Below are 20893 nucleotides of genomic sequence, written 5' to 3'. Positions count from 1 at the left end.
TTGATAAAGATCTTTGTTCATATATATATATATATATATATATATATATGGACAATGAGTGTAGAAACAAGGAGGTGGTCAGAATGTTATGCCTGATTGGTGTACATTGTGTGTTTTATTTATTTTTTTACGGTATGTTAAACTTAGCAAATAAATAGAAATCAGGCTTTTTTATATATATAACACACAATGTACACCAATCAGGCATAACATTCTGACCACCTCCTTGTTTCTACACTCATTGTCCATTTTATCAGCTCCACTTACTATATAGGTGCACTTTGTAGTTCTACAATTACAGACTGTAGTCCATCTGTTTCTCTGTGTACTTTGTTAGCCCCCTTTTACCCTGTTCTTCAGTGGTCAGGACCCCCATGGGCCCTCACAGAGCAGGTATTATTTGGGTGGTGGATCATTCTTAGAACTGCAGTAACACTGATGTGGTGGTGGTGTATTAGTGTGTGTTGCGCTGGTCTGAGTGGATCAGACACAGCAGTGCTGCTGGAGTTTTCAACACCTCAGTGTCACTGCTGGACTGAGAATGGTCCACCAACCAAAAATATCCAGCCAACAGCGTCCTGTGACCACTGATGAAGGACTAGAGGATGACCAACACAAACTGTGCAGCAGCAGATGAGCTATCGTCTCTGACTTTACATCAACAAGTTGGACTGACAAAGTAGGAGTGTCTAATAGAGTGGACAGTGAGTGGAGACAGTGTTCAAAAACTCCAGGAGCCCTGCTGTGTCTGATCCACTCAGACTAGCACAGCACACACTAATACACCACCAACACGTCAGTGTTACTGCAGTGCTGAGAATGATCCACCACCCAAATAATACCTGCTCTGTGAGGGTCCATGGGGGTCCTGACCACTGAAGAACAGGGTAAAAGGGGGCTAACAAAGTATGCAGAGTAACAGATGGACTACAGTCTGTAATTGTAGAACTACATAATGTTTGCATAGGCTACATTTTGTGTTATTTTCCCAATGTTATATTTAGGAAATAAAGAGTAATTGTGCATTAAAATGTGCAGAAGTGTGTTCTCTGATGTGTTCACTTATTTTCACTCAGAAAATGAACAAAACATATAATCTGACCTGGGGCACCCAGACTTTTGCATATGACTGTATAACACTCACATGACCATACCATAAACCTGTCATGAAAGACGTCATATCCTGTCACAAGCTGTCATGACAGACTATGTCCAATAAACAGTGTCTTGTTACCATTACCATTAATTCTAATGACAGATGTCAAAATGTTTGAAGTAATGTCGGCAAACTAGAGTACACAGCAAAAATCAGCATGTGACCTAAGTTGTTATGGCAATTACTAGTTATAGTAACACGACACTGCTATATTACTAAACAAAATCTGTTAGGTTCAATGATATCTGCCATGACATTTTTGTGGCATGGTTATGTCAATGTTATGTAGGCGTTCAAGTAAAAATGTTACTTTTCTTTGCCTTTTCATTTTATTCAGTTAACCCCTTATTACATGTGCATCATAACAATAAAAGGTATTGGTCTCTGTAGGCAGTGTTTGATTTGCATCTGTGACTTGAGACATTTTTAAAGGTTATACTGTGGAAACACTTTTAATTCTACATTCTGACATGTAGGCAACACTCCTTAGGAAAAATACTGTCTTAACTTTTGTGGCATCCTCCCTGTGCAGTTCCCAGTGTAAATAAAAAAAAAAGCTTTACAGCAATGCAGTCTACAGCTGCAACATAAATGTGCAGGACTCTTTTTTCTTGCATTAGGCATGAAAAGCTGCTGCTAGAATAAGCTTCTGATGACTCTGAACCAGCATCATGCATGTTAAGCTGTGTCTTGGTGAACAGGGCAGTAAAGTGACTGTATTGAGGATACGTAGGGATGCGTCATGTCCGCTGAAGCGTACGTGTCACTTGGGCCGGGCGCGTACCTGCAGCAGGGTGGGAGTTTGCTCCATGATGCGCACTAGCAGCTTATCGATATAGTCCTCCAGATCCCGAACCTGGACCTTCAGCTTCTTCAGCTCGGATTCGCGCTTCTCCAGCAGCGTAGCCTGCAGCTCTGACTCCTCCCGCTGTCGCTCTGCGTCAATCTCCTGCTGCAGCAGCAGAGCGATCAGCTCCATGTTGGTCAGCGTCTGGTAATGAGCACGAGCCTCGGACATATACACCTGCTCCAGAGGGAGAGACACACAGACCTCTCAGAAGTGGAACAAAATAAGGAAGTAGTTGCAGTAGATATCTGAGTTTGGTATTATTCAGCCTATTCAGGGCGTAAGTGAACCTAATTTTTTCCATGTTATTTTTAGTATGGGTGACCGTCTCTACTACTGCTCAGTGTCCTTTTGCTCAGTGCCTGGAAAGAGTCTGCCCATTTTGGATTTCCCCAGATTTTGACTAAGGGGCAGTTTTATTAAAGGAGCCACTAATTACTGACAGTCTACCAACACTTTGTTTGGCTCAAGTGCTTTTTGTTTGAAAGCCTGTTTCCACTAAGTAGGAGAAAAATGTTTTTTTAATCTTTTTAATATTTTTAAACTGAATGGTATTGTAAAATCTCTGTTAAATTTCACTGCTTGCATCCAGGTTTTTTGAGAACTGTATGATGCTAGTTATATACTGGGCATCAAAAATCAACATTTCTGCAAGATAAGATGCATAAACAAAGTAACCACGTAGCTTTAGTAATACACTGATTGCAGAGCCAAAAAGATTAAATATGCATACCTATGTATAAATAAGTACATACCGTTGCTGTCCAATGATAAACATGTATCTCCATTTTTTTCAATTTTTACTTTTCTGCATCATTTGAGCTCAGAAGCTGCCTTCATGATGATTGGACCAACAGAAATGATCCAAAATGGCTTAGAATAAAATCTCTTTCCATTAACTTACATTAAAAGTAAATACTATTACCTTCTCCTGTAAAGTTACTATTTTGGAGATACACACACCAACCGGCTACTTCATTGTTTCTACACTACAAAGTGCACCTATATAGTAAGTGGAGCTAAAAAAAAAGTGGACAATGAGTGTAGATACAAGGTAGGAATACTTAATGAAATGTCCAGTATGTATATCTTATTAGGAAATTTTAAAAGTGTTCTTCTAAAACCTTTATATTGTCTTATCAAACTAAGATATGACATGGCAGCCACTCAGAAATGTTTTTTTTTCCATTGAAAATAAATAAATGTGCTTGAAAAACTCTCATTTCTCTTCCTCTGAACCCAAACAACAGCAGCCATGTTAGCACCAAAAATAAAACAAGTCATTAATTAGTGCACAGTCAGTATTTATAATCAGTCTCTGAAAATCAGAATAGACGGTTAATTATAATCTCATTTACATTCAAATAACTGTAAAATTACAGAATCAAGGAATGCATAGCAAAATGACAATAACCAAAGACTTAGGCCCAATCCCATTTCATTTTTTTTACCCCTACCCCTTGTTTTGAGTGTCACCCTAACCCCTTGGAAGTCCCTTGGGAGTTACAAGGGGTAGTGGTTGAAATCTTGCCCTACGAAATAGGACAACCTTCAAATTAAAAAAAAAAAACAAAAAAAAAAACAAAGAAAAAACACTGCTTCATTAACAGGCTACTAGCAGTGTTCTGTAGGCGACCCGGCCCGTCTTCAGTGATAGCAGAGAAGGGAAACGTTCAGCAACCTTGCTGCTGGGCTTTAGTTACATTTAGGGCATCATATGCTTTCAAAGAGCTAAGACAACTACTTATTATCGCCCACCGCTAATTCTTTGGTGATACGAAGCTGAAGTCAGCTATTCACCAGCTTCTTGTTCGAATTTTCCACCTTAAATGGTGCAGCAGTTACATTCTGGCGCTTCAGGCATCAATACTGCTGGATTATTCAAGGTGGAACGGGAAAGTTAGCTAGCTAGCTACCGAAACATTAACATGCCGTTATTTTTATGCTTGTTATGAAGAAAACGACCATAATACACTGAAATGACATTAAACTAAGATAATACAATGGTTATTGTAATTTTTAACAGAGAAAATCCTCACATTTGTGGGTTTCTCTGGTCGCTCGCGCAGCCATCTTGCCGGTTTTTCTTTTTTTCTCATAACACTCTGTTTGAAGTGTGCCTCTGAAAAACCTCCGTTTGGAGGGCCATGTAGCCCTAACACTTCACCCTACCCCTCTATCTCAACAAAAACTGGGACACCCTAACCCTAAATGTGAAGGCACAAAACAGAGGGCTAAGGGCTAAGTGGTGGGGCAAGGGGTGAAACGGGATTGGGCCTTAGAGTCACTTCAGCATTCAATTTACTGATATGCTGAAAGAACGCTCATTCATTTTCCAAAGTCATCTTTGACTTGGACTACAAACTAGAACCAGGCGCTCAGATGTTGGCCATCAATGTTAAAGGTAAATGCCCATTCTCTCTAAACCTCATACACAGTCCTTCTGCTCAACTGTCCACTAGCCAGTCAGGTTGTACCCACAGCGGGAGAGGTTCTGGCTCTTTCAGTGAGCAGCCTGCAGTACCTGTGCTTTCTCTGGCTCAGCTGTGCTCTGCTGACTGGAGCGTCCTGAGTGGATGGAGGAGCGCAGTTTCTCCAGCACTGAGCGCCCCTCTGATTTCTTCTCTCCCTGTGCTGCTGTGTTGGTCAGGGGCTTCACTGGGTGAGGACTGCATAAACAGCAAGAACACTGCAAAATCAAGCACTTAAAATGCCAGAGTGCCAGTATTCACCTAAAGTCAGCAGAAGTAACGAAGTTTTAATACAGGTTTAAGCAAGAAACAGAAACATGCAAGACTAAAATGCAGTAATAGAAAAGAACCTGTTTTGATGAGATCTGTTTGAGAGTTTTATGAAGAGTCTGGTCACAATGCCTGATGTTAGAACTGCATAATATGATTATTATAATACTTAATACATACAATATGAAACTCTAAGATTTTATAAGAACTGTAATATTAACCATGTCAGCATTACAGCCTATCCAATGTGTCTTAATACATTTTAGGGCATATTACAGTATGATATGTACTAATATAGTGACCATGCATGTTTTGTCCTTATCATGCAGCTCTGGCTCGACCTGATTTCAATGGTTATGTGTGAATTGGGTTGTAATGTAACTTTAAACAAGGTTTTCAATCCAGACACATCATTAAAACATCACTGTAATTAACACCGAACAGCACATTTAATATTTCAACAAAGTACTCTCTGAGGTCAAGCTAGACTCTTTTGTTTTGAGGAGTAATACATGGAATGTTCTATCCTGCAGCAAAACAGATGCACAAGAAGCACAAAACAAAAGAGTGAAAAAAGGCAAAGGAAAGAGAAAAACAGCAAAGGAAACAGTATCACATGAGCAAAGCTGAACAGAGCACTGTAACAGGAGATGGACCAGAAAAGAACAGACCAATGAGAGGTCAAAATGGATGAAGCAAAAGCTAATTCTTGGCTAGGACAATATACACAGGCATGTGTGTGACCCTGTCCTCCTGCACCTGGCTACCAGACTGAAGTGCATTTCTCAGGTGATGGAGGAAAACAGGTGTGAATGCAGTCTTGGAGAGGGGTGGGTCTCACTAGAGGACCCTCAGCGCGATGTTATCATGATACCTAAGCCATAATACGATTGTATCACAAATTCTAAAGATAATATATCCTAAATATTGTAATATATTATATAGGCACAGATAGATAGATATATAAATATACATATTGGGATGTATTACTTTTGCCTCCTAAAGAATATTTTCTGTTTTATCTAATGAAGCTTCAAAGTTTATTTTACTTCAGTCTTTCTTTACAGAATTCAACAAATCAACAATTAAACTTGCTCCCTATTCTTTTAGCATGTCATTTTCTTCCAGAGAAATTTACAATAGCGGTAGAATGTACTGATATGAGTTGAGCCCAAAGACTTATTGGTAGAGCTGGGTGATATGGCCAAAAATGTTATCACGATAAACAAAATTCATATCGTTCGATATCGATACAAATCGCGATAAATGTCAAATCATGATTTTTTTCACATTTGAAGACTGATTTTGCTCCTGGGTGGTTAATTGTTGTTTTAAACTATCATTTATGGTCTGATCATGACAACCACTCACCAAACAGTGGAACATTTCACTAATCTGTCTTGGGACAGTGGGAGAAAGTTTCTGAGCTGTTTTTATCAGCTGGAAAAGCACAGCTGCAATTTTTGTAATAGTCATGATTTAAGAAAGAAAACAGATTATTTTTAGCTGTCTGGTGACGAGCACTCGGCTATGCCGTTACAAATGCTAAACAAGTGGCCAACAACAGTGCTAAACTCTTTAGTTTCTCAACAATGTCAACTCGGTTCGGGAGGTCACTGCGGTCACTCCTACCACGTCCATGTCAGAGCATATCACAGTATTCAGACACCAGCTAGCGACAACTGGGTTTCTCTATGCTATCGTAGTAGTTAAAGGGGTGAACCGCAGTATATCTGACGTTTGCTGTGTAAAAGCATTATCTGCAGTGTGAATCTCTCACACCAGTCACAGAGTCCTCCTTTTAGGTATGTTTAAACTGAAAGCGGTGATTTTGTGTCTCGTTTGATCTACCGTATCATCAATTCACTGGGTTGTGCCGGGGCGCCGGAGCGCTGCTTCAAGTTAGCCAGCAGCTAAAAACAGCTAGCCTGGAAAGCTAACCTAGCGCTCTCCCGCTTCCTAATGCCTCACAGCTTCTTCAGTTTACTTTGGTTTAAATCAGGGCTGTAACTCACATTAACCCACTTCTTTCTTTCACTTTCGTTGCTCGAGAATGCACTAACACTCAAATATGACGGTTTGGCGCTGTAACACGGCGCTGCAGACGTGACTTAACACCGCTAAAGTTGTTAGGATGCATGGAAAGAGGTGAGTTCACTGTAGGTCAGTACAGTTACACCACTGACCTCGTCACTCACACTCGGTCACAGGAGAACAGATCGCTGGTCGCTCCACTCAAACAGGGACTGTATAACTCCGCGTTTCAGATGTTGCTAAAGTATATTTGGCGACCCTTTTTTACTCGTGGCCCCCTCCCTCTCTAATCAAGTCGAAAAACTGGGAAGTGCGCCCTCTCGTGGCGACAGCAGAGTAGTGTCGCTTTCCTTGCAGTAGAAAACGCCACCGGGGCTTTCGCTAAAACAAGTAAGGAAGTGTGAGAATGGTGTATTATAACGAAAATTTATCGGACCTGTCTTATCGCTCTATCGAGGAAAAGTTGTATTGCGATACTTATCGTTATTGTTTTATCGCCCAGCCCTACTTATTGGTATAGCAGCGGCATTCCTGTCTGGAAGAGGAATTAAACCGCTGTACTGTATTCAATGCAAAGGTGTTATCCACTATGCACCAATGTCAGCAGCCTTGGACTCACCAGAAAGAAAGGAAAAAAACACTTTTGGGGTCATTTTGTGGACTAGTACGTGTTTTGTTTTGTGAACTAATTTTTGTTTGTTTAGGTTTTTAAAATCATCTTTCTTTGTTTTTGTGTAGTGTCAGCTTAACAGTATCATAATGCTGATGTGAAGTGTCCTTCGCTTGAATAAGGCACTGCACACATGAAAGTTATTGTTTTTTATTACTATCCTATTACTATCATTACTACTTTTAACAGTATTAACATCAATGTGTTTTTTTGAAAAAATTAAATATTGATACTTTGGCCTTTGTGTATCAATACTATTTTTTCACCCAAAATATTGCAGTACTACAATGTGCTGATTTTTTCTCCCACCCCTACTCTTGGAGGCACTGAGGGCTCACCTGCTCTCCTCAGGGGGAGGGGGGCTGCTAGCTGGCTGTGCCTCCTCGGGGGAAAGTGTGTGCCGTGCAGCGACCTGGGGTTGAGCTGTGGAGGTGGTGGAGGGGGCCGCGGCCAGAGGGCTTCCCAAGCCGGGCCTCAAGGTTGGGGTATACGTGAGGGAGGTCAAGTCAGAGTCAAGGTCAGGAACAGAGTTAGGAACGGTGTTGGGGTCAGATAGACACAGGAATGTAGAAGCAGAATCATGCAAAGTTGTGGCTGATTTTATGTCAGCACTAGCTGTGGATGGGAATGTACTGGAGTCAGCTTTGGACGAGTTTGCAGTAGACGTTCTGAGGCGTGCAGATCTTACTTCAGTTTTGGTTTTGGAGGGACTTCTACAGCCTCTTGGTGCTACTTGGGCATGTAACTCCTCAAAACTGATGCTATTTGTGTGATTGAAACATGACTTCCCGATCTCCAAAACAGGAACCTCACGGTTCTTTTCCTGCGCCTCGAGTTCAGCGTTCTCAGTCTTAAGCTCATCATAAGTCAGACTGCCTACACCCTTGCATGCAGCATCTAAGCCTGCATTGTCCTCCACTGCCTCAGGTTTGAGCTGTGTCGTTGTGTTGCCGTCATCGCTGTTGAGGATAGAGGCAGTTAGTGGAGCCACAAAGCTGTCTTTGTAACCAGAGCCCTCTGATTCAGCTCTTGGATTTGACTGCAAAGTAGGCTGTTTAGAAAGAACCACTGAAGAAACATCTTTTAAATCACTCACACGCTCTCTGGGTTGGGTCATGGTGGAGTCATGTCCTTCTAAGCTGTCACAAGGTCCTTCAAAAAACAAAGCTTTCAAATGGTTATTGTTGGATGCACCAGCTGCAACAGGGGCCTGTTGTGATGTAATATCTTTATGAACATCATCAGTCTCTGAAGTCTTCTTTGGGGAAAACATCTCGAGTTCTGTAGTCATTTTTTCTATCAAATCTTCAGAGATTCCTGGGGAAGACCTGCAAATTAAGAGCACTTTTCCAGAGGGGTCATAGGCTGAAGCATCCTTGTGCTGTGTTAATGTTATGTTGCCTTTGTTGTTGCCTTTGTTGTTGTCAAAAGTGCCATCTGTAAGCGAGTTGTCAGAGTCAATGAAAGCAAACTGTGAAGTATCATTCGTATTATTATTGGAGTCTCGAGCAGGGAGTGTCTGCGCAGTGACGTCTCCATTGGCGGTGATGTTCTCATTTGGTGGATTAGAAACTGGCTTTGGTTTTGAGTTCAATTCACAGGAGGACTCAGGAGGCTTTGGTAGAGTCTGAAATGAACTGCACAGTGACTCACTCACAGTTGTGTCCCAGTCTGAGAGGCAATTTGTCGTGTTCTGCACAGTGTGATCATTCTCAGTATACAGGGAGGTTTCCTGTACATCTCTATACATGCAGTTTTGACTTGTGTTTACTATGACATTCTCAGGAAGGCCAAACACAGGGCTGATCTGAATAGGATCACTACCATGGCTTCCTGTCAGATTCGGACTGAGCCCTCTCTCAGCCAAAACTCTCCCATCTCCTACCTCTAAAAGGTTGAGATTTCCATTTGTTGGCATTTGAGGAGTATGTGTCAGTGGATACGCATTAATATTCTGCTCCAGAGCAGCACAGTGGAAGAACATAAATGACTCTTTATTTAAAGGGGAGACTTGGCCATTTGTCTCTCTAACATGCTGTAGCGAGGCTAAGTCTGTCTGGAATAGCACACTTGCCTCTTTTTGGACAGCTAGCTCTTGACCTCGGTCTAGCCAGCTCTCTAAGCACCTCTGTCGCACAGGAAATGGGATTCCTGTGGGCTTCCTCGGAGGTAAAGGAGGCAAGTCCCAACTCCTGGGGATTCCCTGGTTGGCTTGGTCAACTACAATACCATTATTTGGTTGAAAAGCATGGTGCTCCATTGGGCTATGATGGCTTGAGGATGAGATTGGGACTGAGGGTGGTCTAGTAGGAGTCCCCACTGGTGATTTTAGACGGCTAGTGGCAAAGGCCTCAAAATCGTCCAATTCCCCTCCAGTCTCTGATAAAGGGCGGTCTGAATTAGTGTTACTGTTATTAGCATTCACAGTGACTGCCTCTTGTGTTCCAGGCATTAAGGCAGGGAGGGACCTCTGCCTGGCTACACTCCGAGGCCTCTCTCTCTTTATGGATGCTATTCTGCTTGGTGTGCCATCACTGGCAGGGCTTGAGAGGCCAGACCTGGCCAAGAATGCTGGATTATGGTCGTGGGGAAAGTTAGGATAGCAGGACATTTCAGTAGGAGATTTCAAAGCCTCCTCGGCTATGAGCTCCTCAAAAAAGGGGTTCCTCTGCAGTCGTGTGAGGAAAGGGTTGGAGGAGGAGATGGAGGTGGTCGGAGGTGAGGGGTGGGTGAATGGGTTAGTGTGATGGCTGACACTAGGGGGCGACACATAGCCAGTAGAAGAATCAAGGGGGAGAGAGCCTGGTGGTGAGCTGGGGAAGCAGGGAGGGAGGGGGGAGGATGGGTCTGAGCTGCTTTCTACTTTAGGAGTGACTCCCAGCCTGTGGAGGGAAGAAGTAGTCCTCTTAGTCATATCTATGGGCCATAACCCCTGCTATAGCCCACTACAGGGTTTATTAATAGTGGTCTCTATAAGATAAACGTGTCTTCACTCAAGAGAGACACAGGATTTAGATTATAAATGGTTCATGTTTCACACACGACATGTTCACTGGATTCTGGCAATGTTTTAGCATGTGAATTAATTAACCAATACTACAAGATAGCAAAAAACAGAATGCATGAGACGTTTCCATTGCTTTCACAGAAAATGTTGACTAGAGCACAGTGGAAATCCCGACTGAAAAACTCCATAAATTCACTGATTGGTCTACATGAAATGGAGGAGTGAGCTATAACAAAATAGTAGAAATGTGTCCAGTCTCCAGAAAACATGCAGCTACACAAAAGAAACAGCAAAATAAAACCATAACTTACAAAAATCAAACGTGATTAAATTAAGATAAATCATATAACAACCAAATGAAGAATGACCTTTTAAAATAAGTGCATATAGAAAACAATAGCAATGTATAATAGAATGTATGAAAATAATGCAATATGATGGAGCCTTTCTTCTGCACGTGACTGGAGAAGTTTACCAGCTTGCAATGCTAAAGATGAGTAAAACACTCTGAACGGCTGAAGCAGCAAAAAACCTTTAGCAGGTTTATAACATTTCTATGGCCTTTAAAATCAAGTTGTAATGCTACACAAATACTAATACACAGAAACACTACAGGGAACAGCGATTTATGTGAAATGCTACCAAGTTCAGATAGAATCTATTATTTCTGGACTCCTAAAAGCCTGTATGTGGGCACAGATCTCAGTTCGTCACTCTCACGTCTGCGTCTTAGTCTCAGTCTCACAATAACTACTGAATAATTCATGGTAATTACCAAATCATAAGCCTTAATGTTAATGACAGAACAATAGGCCGAGTTCAAATGATTAAATCCTTAAGCATGGTCACTCACCTTGGCTTGTTCTGGGCATCGCCGGAGCCGAACCAACCACGCAAACGTTTCTCCTGAGGGGCAGCAGCCTGCTCAGGCTTTGCTGGGAGAGAGTCACTCCTCCCACTGGAGAAAAGAGTCTTCCTCAGCTTCTTCCCCTTATCTGTACCCTCTGTACCACCAGCAGCCACCACTAGTGGGGCAGTGGCTAGGACTGGTTTTCCCTCTGATGTAGTGGCTCCTTGATCTTGGGCCACAGAGCCCTCAGACTCTTTCTCACCCTCCTTCTTGCTCTTGTCGATGGACCAGCGCCTCCCCTCGGCCTTCTGGGGGTCCTCACTGCGGCGGGTGAGGTTCTGCAGCGATCGTGAGAGTGGAGAGCATTTCTCCAGAAGGCTGCGCTTGACTGGCAGGCCGCCAGGGCCTTTGGAACAGGCGGGCTCAGAAGAGTAGATGTGGCTGCCATTGATGCAGAGGGTGGACTTAGAGAGCAGCGTGTTCTGGCCTTGCAGATTCTCCACAGCCGGACAGGGCCGCGAGGCAGTGACTTTACTGGCCTCATCACTGTATGCACGCTTGTGGGTCATCACTTTAGGAGTCATGGACAAACAGAGAAACCACAAGCCAGAGAGAAAGTCAACACAGTGGGTAAACAAACACTGAAGGTCAAGCAGTGCGGACAAAATGACAACAAACTAACAAATGCCAGTAAACTGTGAAATTGGAACGGTGGCTGAATGTATGTGTTCATTAGGCAAACCTTTGCACCTTGTTAACAAAGTTATCATCGTTGATGAAAATTTAAAAAAATCCCAAACTAGCAGTGAAACAGTGTAATGATAACTGTGGAAAACGACTGCAATGTGAACAAAAGCCACACAGTACAATACAGAAATGTATTGTATCGATATGTAATGATATCCAGTATTTTGTAATGATATCCAATATTGATATCCAGTATTTTTCATATAATGCGAATACTGATGCTGACACATAAATATTTATAAAATTACATCTACCTGGATTAGCACTACAGAGAAATGTAATGTGTATTTCTAGATGGTTACAAATGCAGTAAAATAAATTAAATGCAGATATTTTAGCACAGTGGCCCTTAACATTCTGATATTTCTGAGTACAATAAATAAATTATTAAATATCAGATTGAAACGTTGGTCAAATCTAAAAATCTGTCCAATGCCTTTTTTAAAAAAATAACTGCCAATGCCAATGGAACTTTGTGCATCCCTAGAAAAAAGTTTTTCAGGACATGAAAGACAGCCTAGATGTGGAAGTCAAAGCAAAGTCTTTCTTTTCTATTTAAAAAATTCTAGGTCAAATCCTAAACTCTGCAGTGATGTGGCTTCTCAGGGTGGGAGTCTAACACCCTTGCTCTGCCATGTAAAGAACTGTGTAATAATTCTCACATAGAGTCTGTGGTTCTGTCATTTATACAGACATCATGGATTCTCTTCTGTTTCAGAAATTGAAGGCAAAACTAAAATAAATAAAACGAAATGAAACTAAACTGAAAGGGAAAAACATAATAAAAATGGAAAAAATAAGTTTTTTGAACTATAATATTTCTGTCAATAAACAACACTAACAAATTTTAAATAACATTTTTGTATCATGTGATGAAAACCATAATGATGAGTTTGTAAGGGTAATTTTGTCCACTACAAACTTCATGCATGTTCTGTTTCACGTTCACTAACAGTGTAAAATACTGGTAAAAACTACTTGTCACACACAAAGGCCAATTTTTTTTTCCTCTACAACAAAAATAGTATTTTTAATGTTGTTGGTGGTTGGCTTGAATGAATTTCAGGAGGGAAACAGCATCTGTTGGCATAGCTAAAACTGCGCAAAGCAGTAGGTCCCCAGAAGCAGGATTAGAAACACTACTTTAGAGCAGTTTTTTTTTTTAACTCTGGTCAAGGACGGTCCTGGGTCTTTTGGCATTTTCGCTGATTTACCATGTCTGGACCAACAAACAAGCTAATTAACAAACCCTTCCCTAGTTAAAGGAAATGTATTAGAACTAAAATGTGCAGAGCAGGGCTACTGCAGGACCAGTTCTGGGAAATGCTATTTTAGACATTCTGGTTTGGCGAGCATGTAACTTTATACAGATTGACAGAGAGCTGCACATTTGTGCTTGGACAGTGACCAAAAATGAAATGTTTTACATACTGTAATAGAATGGACAGAGGGAAATGGGCTTACAACTGGGCATGTACCTGTAGTGTATTTTTTTCGTATCACAATAATTACCGAACCATTAATCAAGGTTTACGTTATTATCATAATATTGCATAAAAAAACAATTTAAAAGTAAGTCTTTCTAAAAATATAATAATGTCAGACGTTTTGATTTTTTTAATAGCAACATATGTGTGCAATATTAACAATAAAAGAATTAATTGAGGTCAAAATAAAAAACTTTCAACATAACAATGCTCACTAATGTTTAAACCTTTATTACTACGTCTGTAAAAAAAAGTTTGTGCACACAGTGATATGTCATTACTAGCTGTGTAAACAAACATAAAAACAGTGATTTTTTTTACTGCCTGTGTAAAAAAACATTTTTTTACACAGGTAGTAATAAAATATCACTGTGTTTATATGTTTTTTAACACAAGTAGCAAAACAATATCACTGTGCTCACATTTATTTTTTTTGTATTTAGCAATATAACATCACTTGCTTATTAGGGGAGTGACAATTCTACAAATAGACAGTTTGGCTCAGACGTCAATTTTTGAGCCACGGTTCGATTCATACCTTGGTTGTTTTTGTGTTTTTTTACATTTTTGGGCATGGGGGGTGGTGGTGAATAAGAAAGAACAAGGAAAAATTTCTGGGTTTTTTCAATCACCAACAATTTGGAACACTTATGAGAACAACATTTAAGAACATGGTAGATTAACTTCACATAAATGAGCTATGTAAACACACACAAATGAATACATAAGATCTCTTAAGACCAGTCAGTTAACAACAAATTAAATAAATAAAAAATGAAAAATGTTTCTGAATGCAGTGGCAGCGGGTTGGGATTGTGGCTGTGACGTTTACGTTTGTTTACGTTTGTATTGCGGTTTCAGTTGCGGTTTCAGAATTGTTACACCCCTAGTGTGCTCATAATCCAGGCTATCTTTCGTGCTCCACCCCAGCACTGACTTTCGGTTAAAATGATCAGTTACTGGAATGGGTATCGGCCAGAACAAGCATTAATCATTGGTTATTGTTATCAGTTCAGTAAACGTCCATAGCGGTACTCTCCCACTGCTTACCTTTTACTCCTCCCTCTGAATCAGCGCAGAAGGGCTCCATGACTTTGCTGCTGTAGATGGGTGTGCTGCACAGCTCTATGGGAACGAACGGATCCCCAGCTGAGGACGCCATGCTGCTCTCCGAGGCCAGAGATGAACAGGAGCGCGTGTCTGAGTTCTTCCGCAGCTTTCCCTTCAGGAAGAAATCCTTCACCTTGCTCCGCCGTTCATCTCCGCACTCCTCCATCCCAGGGCTCCCCCCACTGCCATTCTCCTGCAGAGACTGACCAGCTGAACTGGACAGGGCTGCGTAGCGGCCAGGCAGAATGGCTGAGGAGGACTCCACATCTCCTCTCTTCTTGCCGGTGACGCGGTCCTTCAGCTTGCCGAAGGTCGAGCGAGGCTTGTCCCTGACGGTCAGATCGTACATGCTGGCAGTCATATTGTTGCGAGTGAACTGGACGGTGACCTGCAGTTCTCCGCGCTCCTTCTCTTTTCTCCCTGCTTTGGAGCGCAGCTTCAGCCACCTGTACCACAGACAGAGGACACAGACACACTTTAGTACACTCCAGTGGCTTAATGAGGATTTACACTGGAAAAGATAATACAATGAATTTACATGACTCACATGCATAGATCAATTCCATTGGAATAAAGTGCACCAACTAAAACTAAAAGACAGAATCGCATTGATGTAACGTTTATTTAATTTATGTGGAAATGATGTACACAGCTGCGCAAATGGGACCACCCTTTATTCTTTTATCCACTTTTCAGCATCAGGAAAAAAGAGCAGAACGGAAAATTACACAGGAGCCTTTTGGTTTTTCAAAGAAATATGCAGGGATATTTTTCCACATCTCCAAAGTTCAGTCTTAGAAGTTGGTTGCATTTCCTGCTTCTCATGATCCAAGTTATTCCAAACACATTCAGTGATGTTGAGTTTGGACTAGTAATAGTGTTGAGTTGTCTTCTTGCAGTGGAAGGATGGATAGAAACCTGTTTTTTCACATCTGAAGCAAAAGTGGAGCTTGATTTCCTACTGTTTCTCAAAGACAAAGGTTCTGTTTATCTGTTAGTGACAGTTTTTGTGGTTTATCAGGTGTTGCACAGCTGTAAGCAGTCCTGTTTTTTCTTTTTTCTTTTATTTATTTTATTTTCTTTTATATTCCCCCTTCCTTATGCTAGTGGATTAATTGATCTTCTCAGAAATAACTGTAAAGCAAATAACTTGTACTGCCATTTTGAACTAAATACGCTTACGCTGCACAGCACTGCACTCATCTGAATCAAGCGAATTCAATCACTTTTTCAGTGTATGGGCCCCAGTGCAAAAAAAAAAACATAATTGCCCAGTATATAAAAATTACTTTGAATCCAGCATTTATCCACCACTGACATGTCTCAACCAATCTTGTGCGCTAATGTAGACTAATGGCTGCAGTGTATTCATAACTTATTGTAGCAACCTGTAAGTAATGGGTGTAAAATTGCATAAGCAGTGAACCAGCGAGATAATGAGTCTAATAAAGATGTCAGGGGTTCTGGTTCCTGGTCATCACTTTGTCCTCAATGCTACAGGCCCTAGTGCAATTAAACTGCCTGCACTACTGACAGTTGCACCACTGCTCAACACCACAGACTGCTCAGATATATCATTTGTGTCTCTGCCAGTGACCTCCCTGACTCAATACATGTGGCAAGGATGTTCCCATCTACTCTTAGACATACTGGTAGCGCTTCCCCAGCAGCAGAAGCATGAGGCCTTTCAAAGCAGCTAAACATAAATCACATTTCTGCCCAAGAGCCAGTGGGGGGTGGAGGGAGGCCCTCTGGTACACAGCCTTCATCCAGCACAGCGCCTTTGTTCGAGAGAGGAGCAACGTTCAAACTATTTCCTCCATTTCCGCTCCCACACATAGCACCTCATGGGGGCACAATATAGACACGTGCAAGGGGGCCAAGACAAACTACGAAACAAGAGAAAGAAAAAAGAGAGAAAGAGAAAAAAAGAGGGGTGTGTGCTGCTATGAGCACAATTAAAGCCAGATGTGTTCAGGGTTGCTTCACTCTCACTCCGCTGGCTGTTTGATGGACTCTGTGTGTCCCCATGTGCCTCTACACGTGACTGAGGCAGGCAGGAACAGTGCAGGCCCTGACGGATCCAGCTAACTGTATTGGAACCGACCCTCACGCATTCTTGCATTTTTCTTGTAAACACGGCAGGCAGTTTCACAATAGGCGACGTGGCACAGCTCGATGTAGCACAAATCATGACATAAATCATAACTCATACAAGAGGTCAGACATGTTCAAAACCGCCCATCCAGTCACTGCCAATGTTAGGCCTGGACTTGCTGCTCCACAAACACATCCCAGTGGCCGTCATATTTTAGTCCAGGCTCCAGGAGAAACACACAGAGAAAAAGAAAAGCATCTGCAGTTAAATATGACAATGACAATATTATTGTTGCTAAGCCCGCCTCACTGGCTTCCTCCCTCGTTTTGTTTTTAAAGGCTTTGGCCCAGAGGCCTCAGTGTCCACTTCAGCTTCCAAGGCTTTCCCTAAATACAGCTCAGTCTTCCCCACACAGGGGAAAAACAACACTCGCATGACAATGACCAACCACAACCGCTCACATCTGCATCCATCGATCAAACAGACTGTGAGAACATAAACACACTAACTTTGATGACGTACCGGATTTAACGATCGCTTCCTTGCAGAGAGATGTGTGTGTGCTGCTTAGTCACAGCCTGATGCTGTAATGCTCCTGGAACACACTGGCACTGCCCCCTGCTGAGGCCAGTACTGCGCCAGCTGATTGACCACACTCACAGCTGACCGCCAGTGCAGTCTGAGCTGTGCTCTGCCCTGTTCAACCAAATAGAGGTGGCCGATTTGGCAAAAATATCACAATACTTAAAGACGTATTTCATAACATGATATTTTGAGACATGCTACACTAACAGGGTCACATTTAAAAACTTTGGATGCAATGATCTTTTCCACATGTCACAAACTCTAAAAAACAGGACTAATCTTGTTCTCATTTTAATGAAATATGCAGTTGGTCAGTGTTCTTTAATTATTGAAGATATCCCCAATATGCACAGAAAAGCATATTAGGTATAACAATAATAAAATTTATCATGATAATGATAAAATATTGTCATATTGGCCAAAGCCTGGCTTACTATCTCTGACATCCATGTCACATATTAACATTATTAAACTGCAAAGGTTCATATCTGGATCCTTAGAGTTAACAAATAATTTGTATTAGTCAATAACTACTTTAAGTCTAAAGATTACCAAGTCTGCACTTTAAAGGGTTAATGCATGAGGATGTGGAGACAGAGCTAGTACATGTTTTCATAGATGTATTATTACCCAGTTTATTAACAGTAACCAAAGAGTTTTCCTTTCATTTAGTGTCCCGACACAGCTGTACACATATTTTCACCCTTAATCACCAGCTCAGAGGATTTGAGTCACTTGCGTCAAATGCCTCACCTCACTACCAACAAGCAAAAATAGAGCTGTTTTACTCGCTGCTCACACAGACAGCGCCTTCTACTTGTTGTGGTACTCAAAGAGGGTTTCCAAAGAATTTTTCAACATTTCTGCATAATTCAATTGTTAAAGTGTAAACAAAGTCATTTAGAGAGCTCTGATGTGAAATGCTCCATTCTAGAGAAACTTACTGAGTTAAAAATTGTTGACAGTGGTGGTGAAAGAAACCAGAGGTCTGAAGAGTTCAATGTCTCTAAAATCTCCCTCACAAGAAGTGTTATAAACATGAAATAGTCATGAATACGCTGACTGACGTCTGAGACACTGTTAAACGATAGTTTTGCGATAAGGTCTCGGCTTAAAATGTAATTTTTAATTGCACTCATGGCAGAGAGGAACATGCAGGCTGTATTTGGGCAGTAGTGCATAAGAAAACTCAGAAGATGGTTCATAAATAAAATTGCTACATTTGCGTGTAGACTTTAACCCCTGGTTCCTATCAGCACCACTGTGAAGAACCCTGAATCAGTAGGTTTCTCTACAACAGCATAATGAAACCACTTTGATTGACTTTGCTTGCATCTGTACAGTTTAACTATACAGAGGTTTTGAAAAAACTGTGGAATTTCCCTTTAAGCCTGCAAAGACAATAGGCTTGTTTGAAAGGGGTCTGCAAGGGCAACTATCCCCCTTGTTAAAATGCCACCCCCTTTCCTTCCCCTTTTAACTGATGTTATATCACAACACATGTCTACTGTCAATATATTCATTCCTTCAATATTTGAGATTTACACACCAAATGACCTGTGATGTACCGAAGGCCATGAAAAAACAACTCTCTGACTGTCCATATTCATAGACAGCTGTTGCTAATAACCCAGTATGGGTTCTATTATCATAATTACGGAGCTCTGCTGGTGACATCCCATATGAATAAAAAATAATGGGTAATAATAATGTTGAACACAGCTTAATAAGGCATGATCTCGTTCCCACGCCTTCCTGAGTCTTACACGACTCACTAAGGCGTGGGACCGAGATCATGCCTTATTAAGCTGTGTTCAAGGCTTAACAGTCTCATTCCCACACCTTACTAAGTTCCCACGCCTTACTACGTTGTGGCCACGACTTAAGTATCTCGTTCCCACGCCTTATTTTTTATTTATGCAGAATATCACCAGCAGGGCTCCGTACACAATAAGTCTGACCATTGATGTCTAGGCAATCTAATCATAACTGAAGAGACATTGGAGACTGTTTTCTTCCTGGGCTAAAAATGTTAATAAAAAGGCACAATTACAGTTCATAACCTCCACTCCACATCACCCTTGAACACTTTTGACAACTTGACCACTCACTGCCCACTGCTGCACTGTAAACAGCAACAATGGCCGCCGTAGTGAGAGCTTACTGTTTATTTAAGGATGAGAGTGAGAGGAAACCCCTCCACACGCAGAGGGGACTGACTCTTTCATCAGTGCTAACTGAAACTTACTCGTTTCTGGGACAAACTCCTTCCCGAAAAGCTTTGTCAAGTGGGACCACGGCCTGGCCCAGAAACACGTCCAGTCCGATGAGGACCCGGTGCATGACGGTCAGGACCAGGTCGCTGCTCCCGGGCGGGTAGGCGCCCACCGGACCCGCCGGATCCTCCAGCAGCCCGGGCAGCAGCTCGAAACTGCATTCCTCATTCCATTCGGGCTCGACGGCCTTCTCCACCAGGCCCGTGGTGTACTTGTCCTTGCCCACCTGGATGACCGTGTACACATACCGGCTGCCTTGCTTGCCCTTGGTCCGCAGACCCCGCGCGCGAAGCACGGTCACGTTCACGTGCGTGGGAACCCACCGCGGGTCGTCGTCGTCCAGGCTGATCAGAGGCATCCCTTATACGGTGCACTAACCCACCCAGACAGGGGAAAAAAGATTTCTGGCCACCGCAGGCAAGCCCAAAAAACACGGACAGCTGCGCATGCACTCCCCCCCGCTACGTGTGCTCGAATCTCCGCATGATCTCAGCGACAAGCAGCGCAGAAAATGTCCGAGAAACGCGCCCTGATTCGGTTATTTTTCCTGACAATACCAGCAAAACGACAGCAGGTTTACCGCTAAGTGGACGCTGCTGAGCCTGCAGCATCCAAACACAGCGCGCGTCCCCTCCCCTTCTCCTCACCGCAGGACGAAGCTGGAGTTGGCTTCCCATTCGCCAGTTTCTTCTTCGAATTTTCCCGTTCCACCTTAAATGGTGCAGCAGCTACATTGGGGCGCCTGAATGCAGCCGCTGCAGCATTTAAGGGGGAACGGGAAAAGCTAGCCAATGGGAAGCCAACTTAAGCCTGTAGAGGCCTACAAAAAACTACCCTGGAGACTTATCGTTCAGTTTAATGAGGGTACACTCTGAATATTTCAATAAATATATAATATTTTTAACCTTTGTTTATGGAGGTTTCATGGGAAACTTCGATGAGACCGCATCGATTCCAAGATAACAGTGCGGCGCTCACTGGGCGCGATTTTTCCCCACCCGTATTCCGACACGTCCCGCCTCTCCTGCGTTATTATTGGTAAACTGCTTGAGGGCTCGATCTGCTAGCCAATCGTAGCGCAGAACGCGGGATCTTACTACTCAATCCTGGCGCAGGAGACGCTGCCTTTCGGAACGCTGGTGGAATAACTGTTTGGGTGGGGCGGAGCCCGCAGCAAACACTGGATGTTATCTCAGTTACAGCGTCCCATGATGAACAAGATTAGTTTCAGGACTAAGTGCTCTTCCTGTCGGACGCTACATCATACGCAATTCCTGAGTTCTTG

The 20893-nt window shown here is 42.4% G+C and overlaps 1 protein-coding gene across 3 annotated transcripts; it reads right to left on the bottom strand.

The window, feature by feature from the left end:
• Nucleotides 1-1824: 1824 nt before the first annotated feature.
• Nucleotides 1825-20584, bottom strand: LOC118806819 (rab11 family-interacting protein 5). Of its 3 annotated transcripts, none has more exons than XM_036568439.1 (6): nt 20514-20584; nt 14590-15095; nt 11309-11876; nt 7787-10330; nt 4528-4672; nt 1825-2180 (listed from the first exon to the last, which is right to left on the bottom strand). In XM_036568439.1, exons 2-6 carry the CDS (start codon nt 15008-15010, stop codon nt 1920-1922), a joined length of 3939 nt encoding a protein of 1312 aa, XP_036424332.1. In that variant the 5' UTR covers nt 15011-15095; nt 20514-20584; the 3' UTR covers nt 1825-1919. The 3 variants fall into 3 exon arrangements, with proteins under 3 accessions (XP_036424332.1, XP_036424331.1, XP_036424333.1); XM_036568438.1 differs by lacking the exon at nt 20514-20584 and adding an exon at nt 19581-20415; XM_036568440.1 differs by lacking the exons at nt 7787-10330; nt 20514-20584 and adding an exon at nt 19581-20415.
• Between the last annotated feature and the right edge of the window lie 309 nt (nt 20585-20893).

The sequence above is a fragment of the Colossoma macropomum genome, unplaced genomic scaffold (genome assembly GCF_904425465.1).
Source record: "Colossoma macropomum unplaced genomic scaffold, Colossoma_macropomum, whole genome shotgun sequence".
NCBI classification, from domain to species: Eukaryota; Metazoa; Chordata; class Actinopteri; order Characiformes; family Serrasalmidae; genus Colossoma; species Colossoma macropomum.
This window is presented reverse-complemented; position numbering and strand designations above follow the sequence as displayed.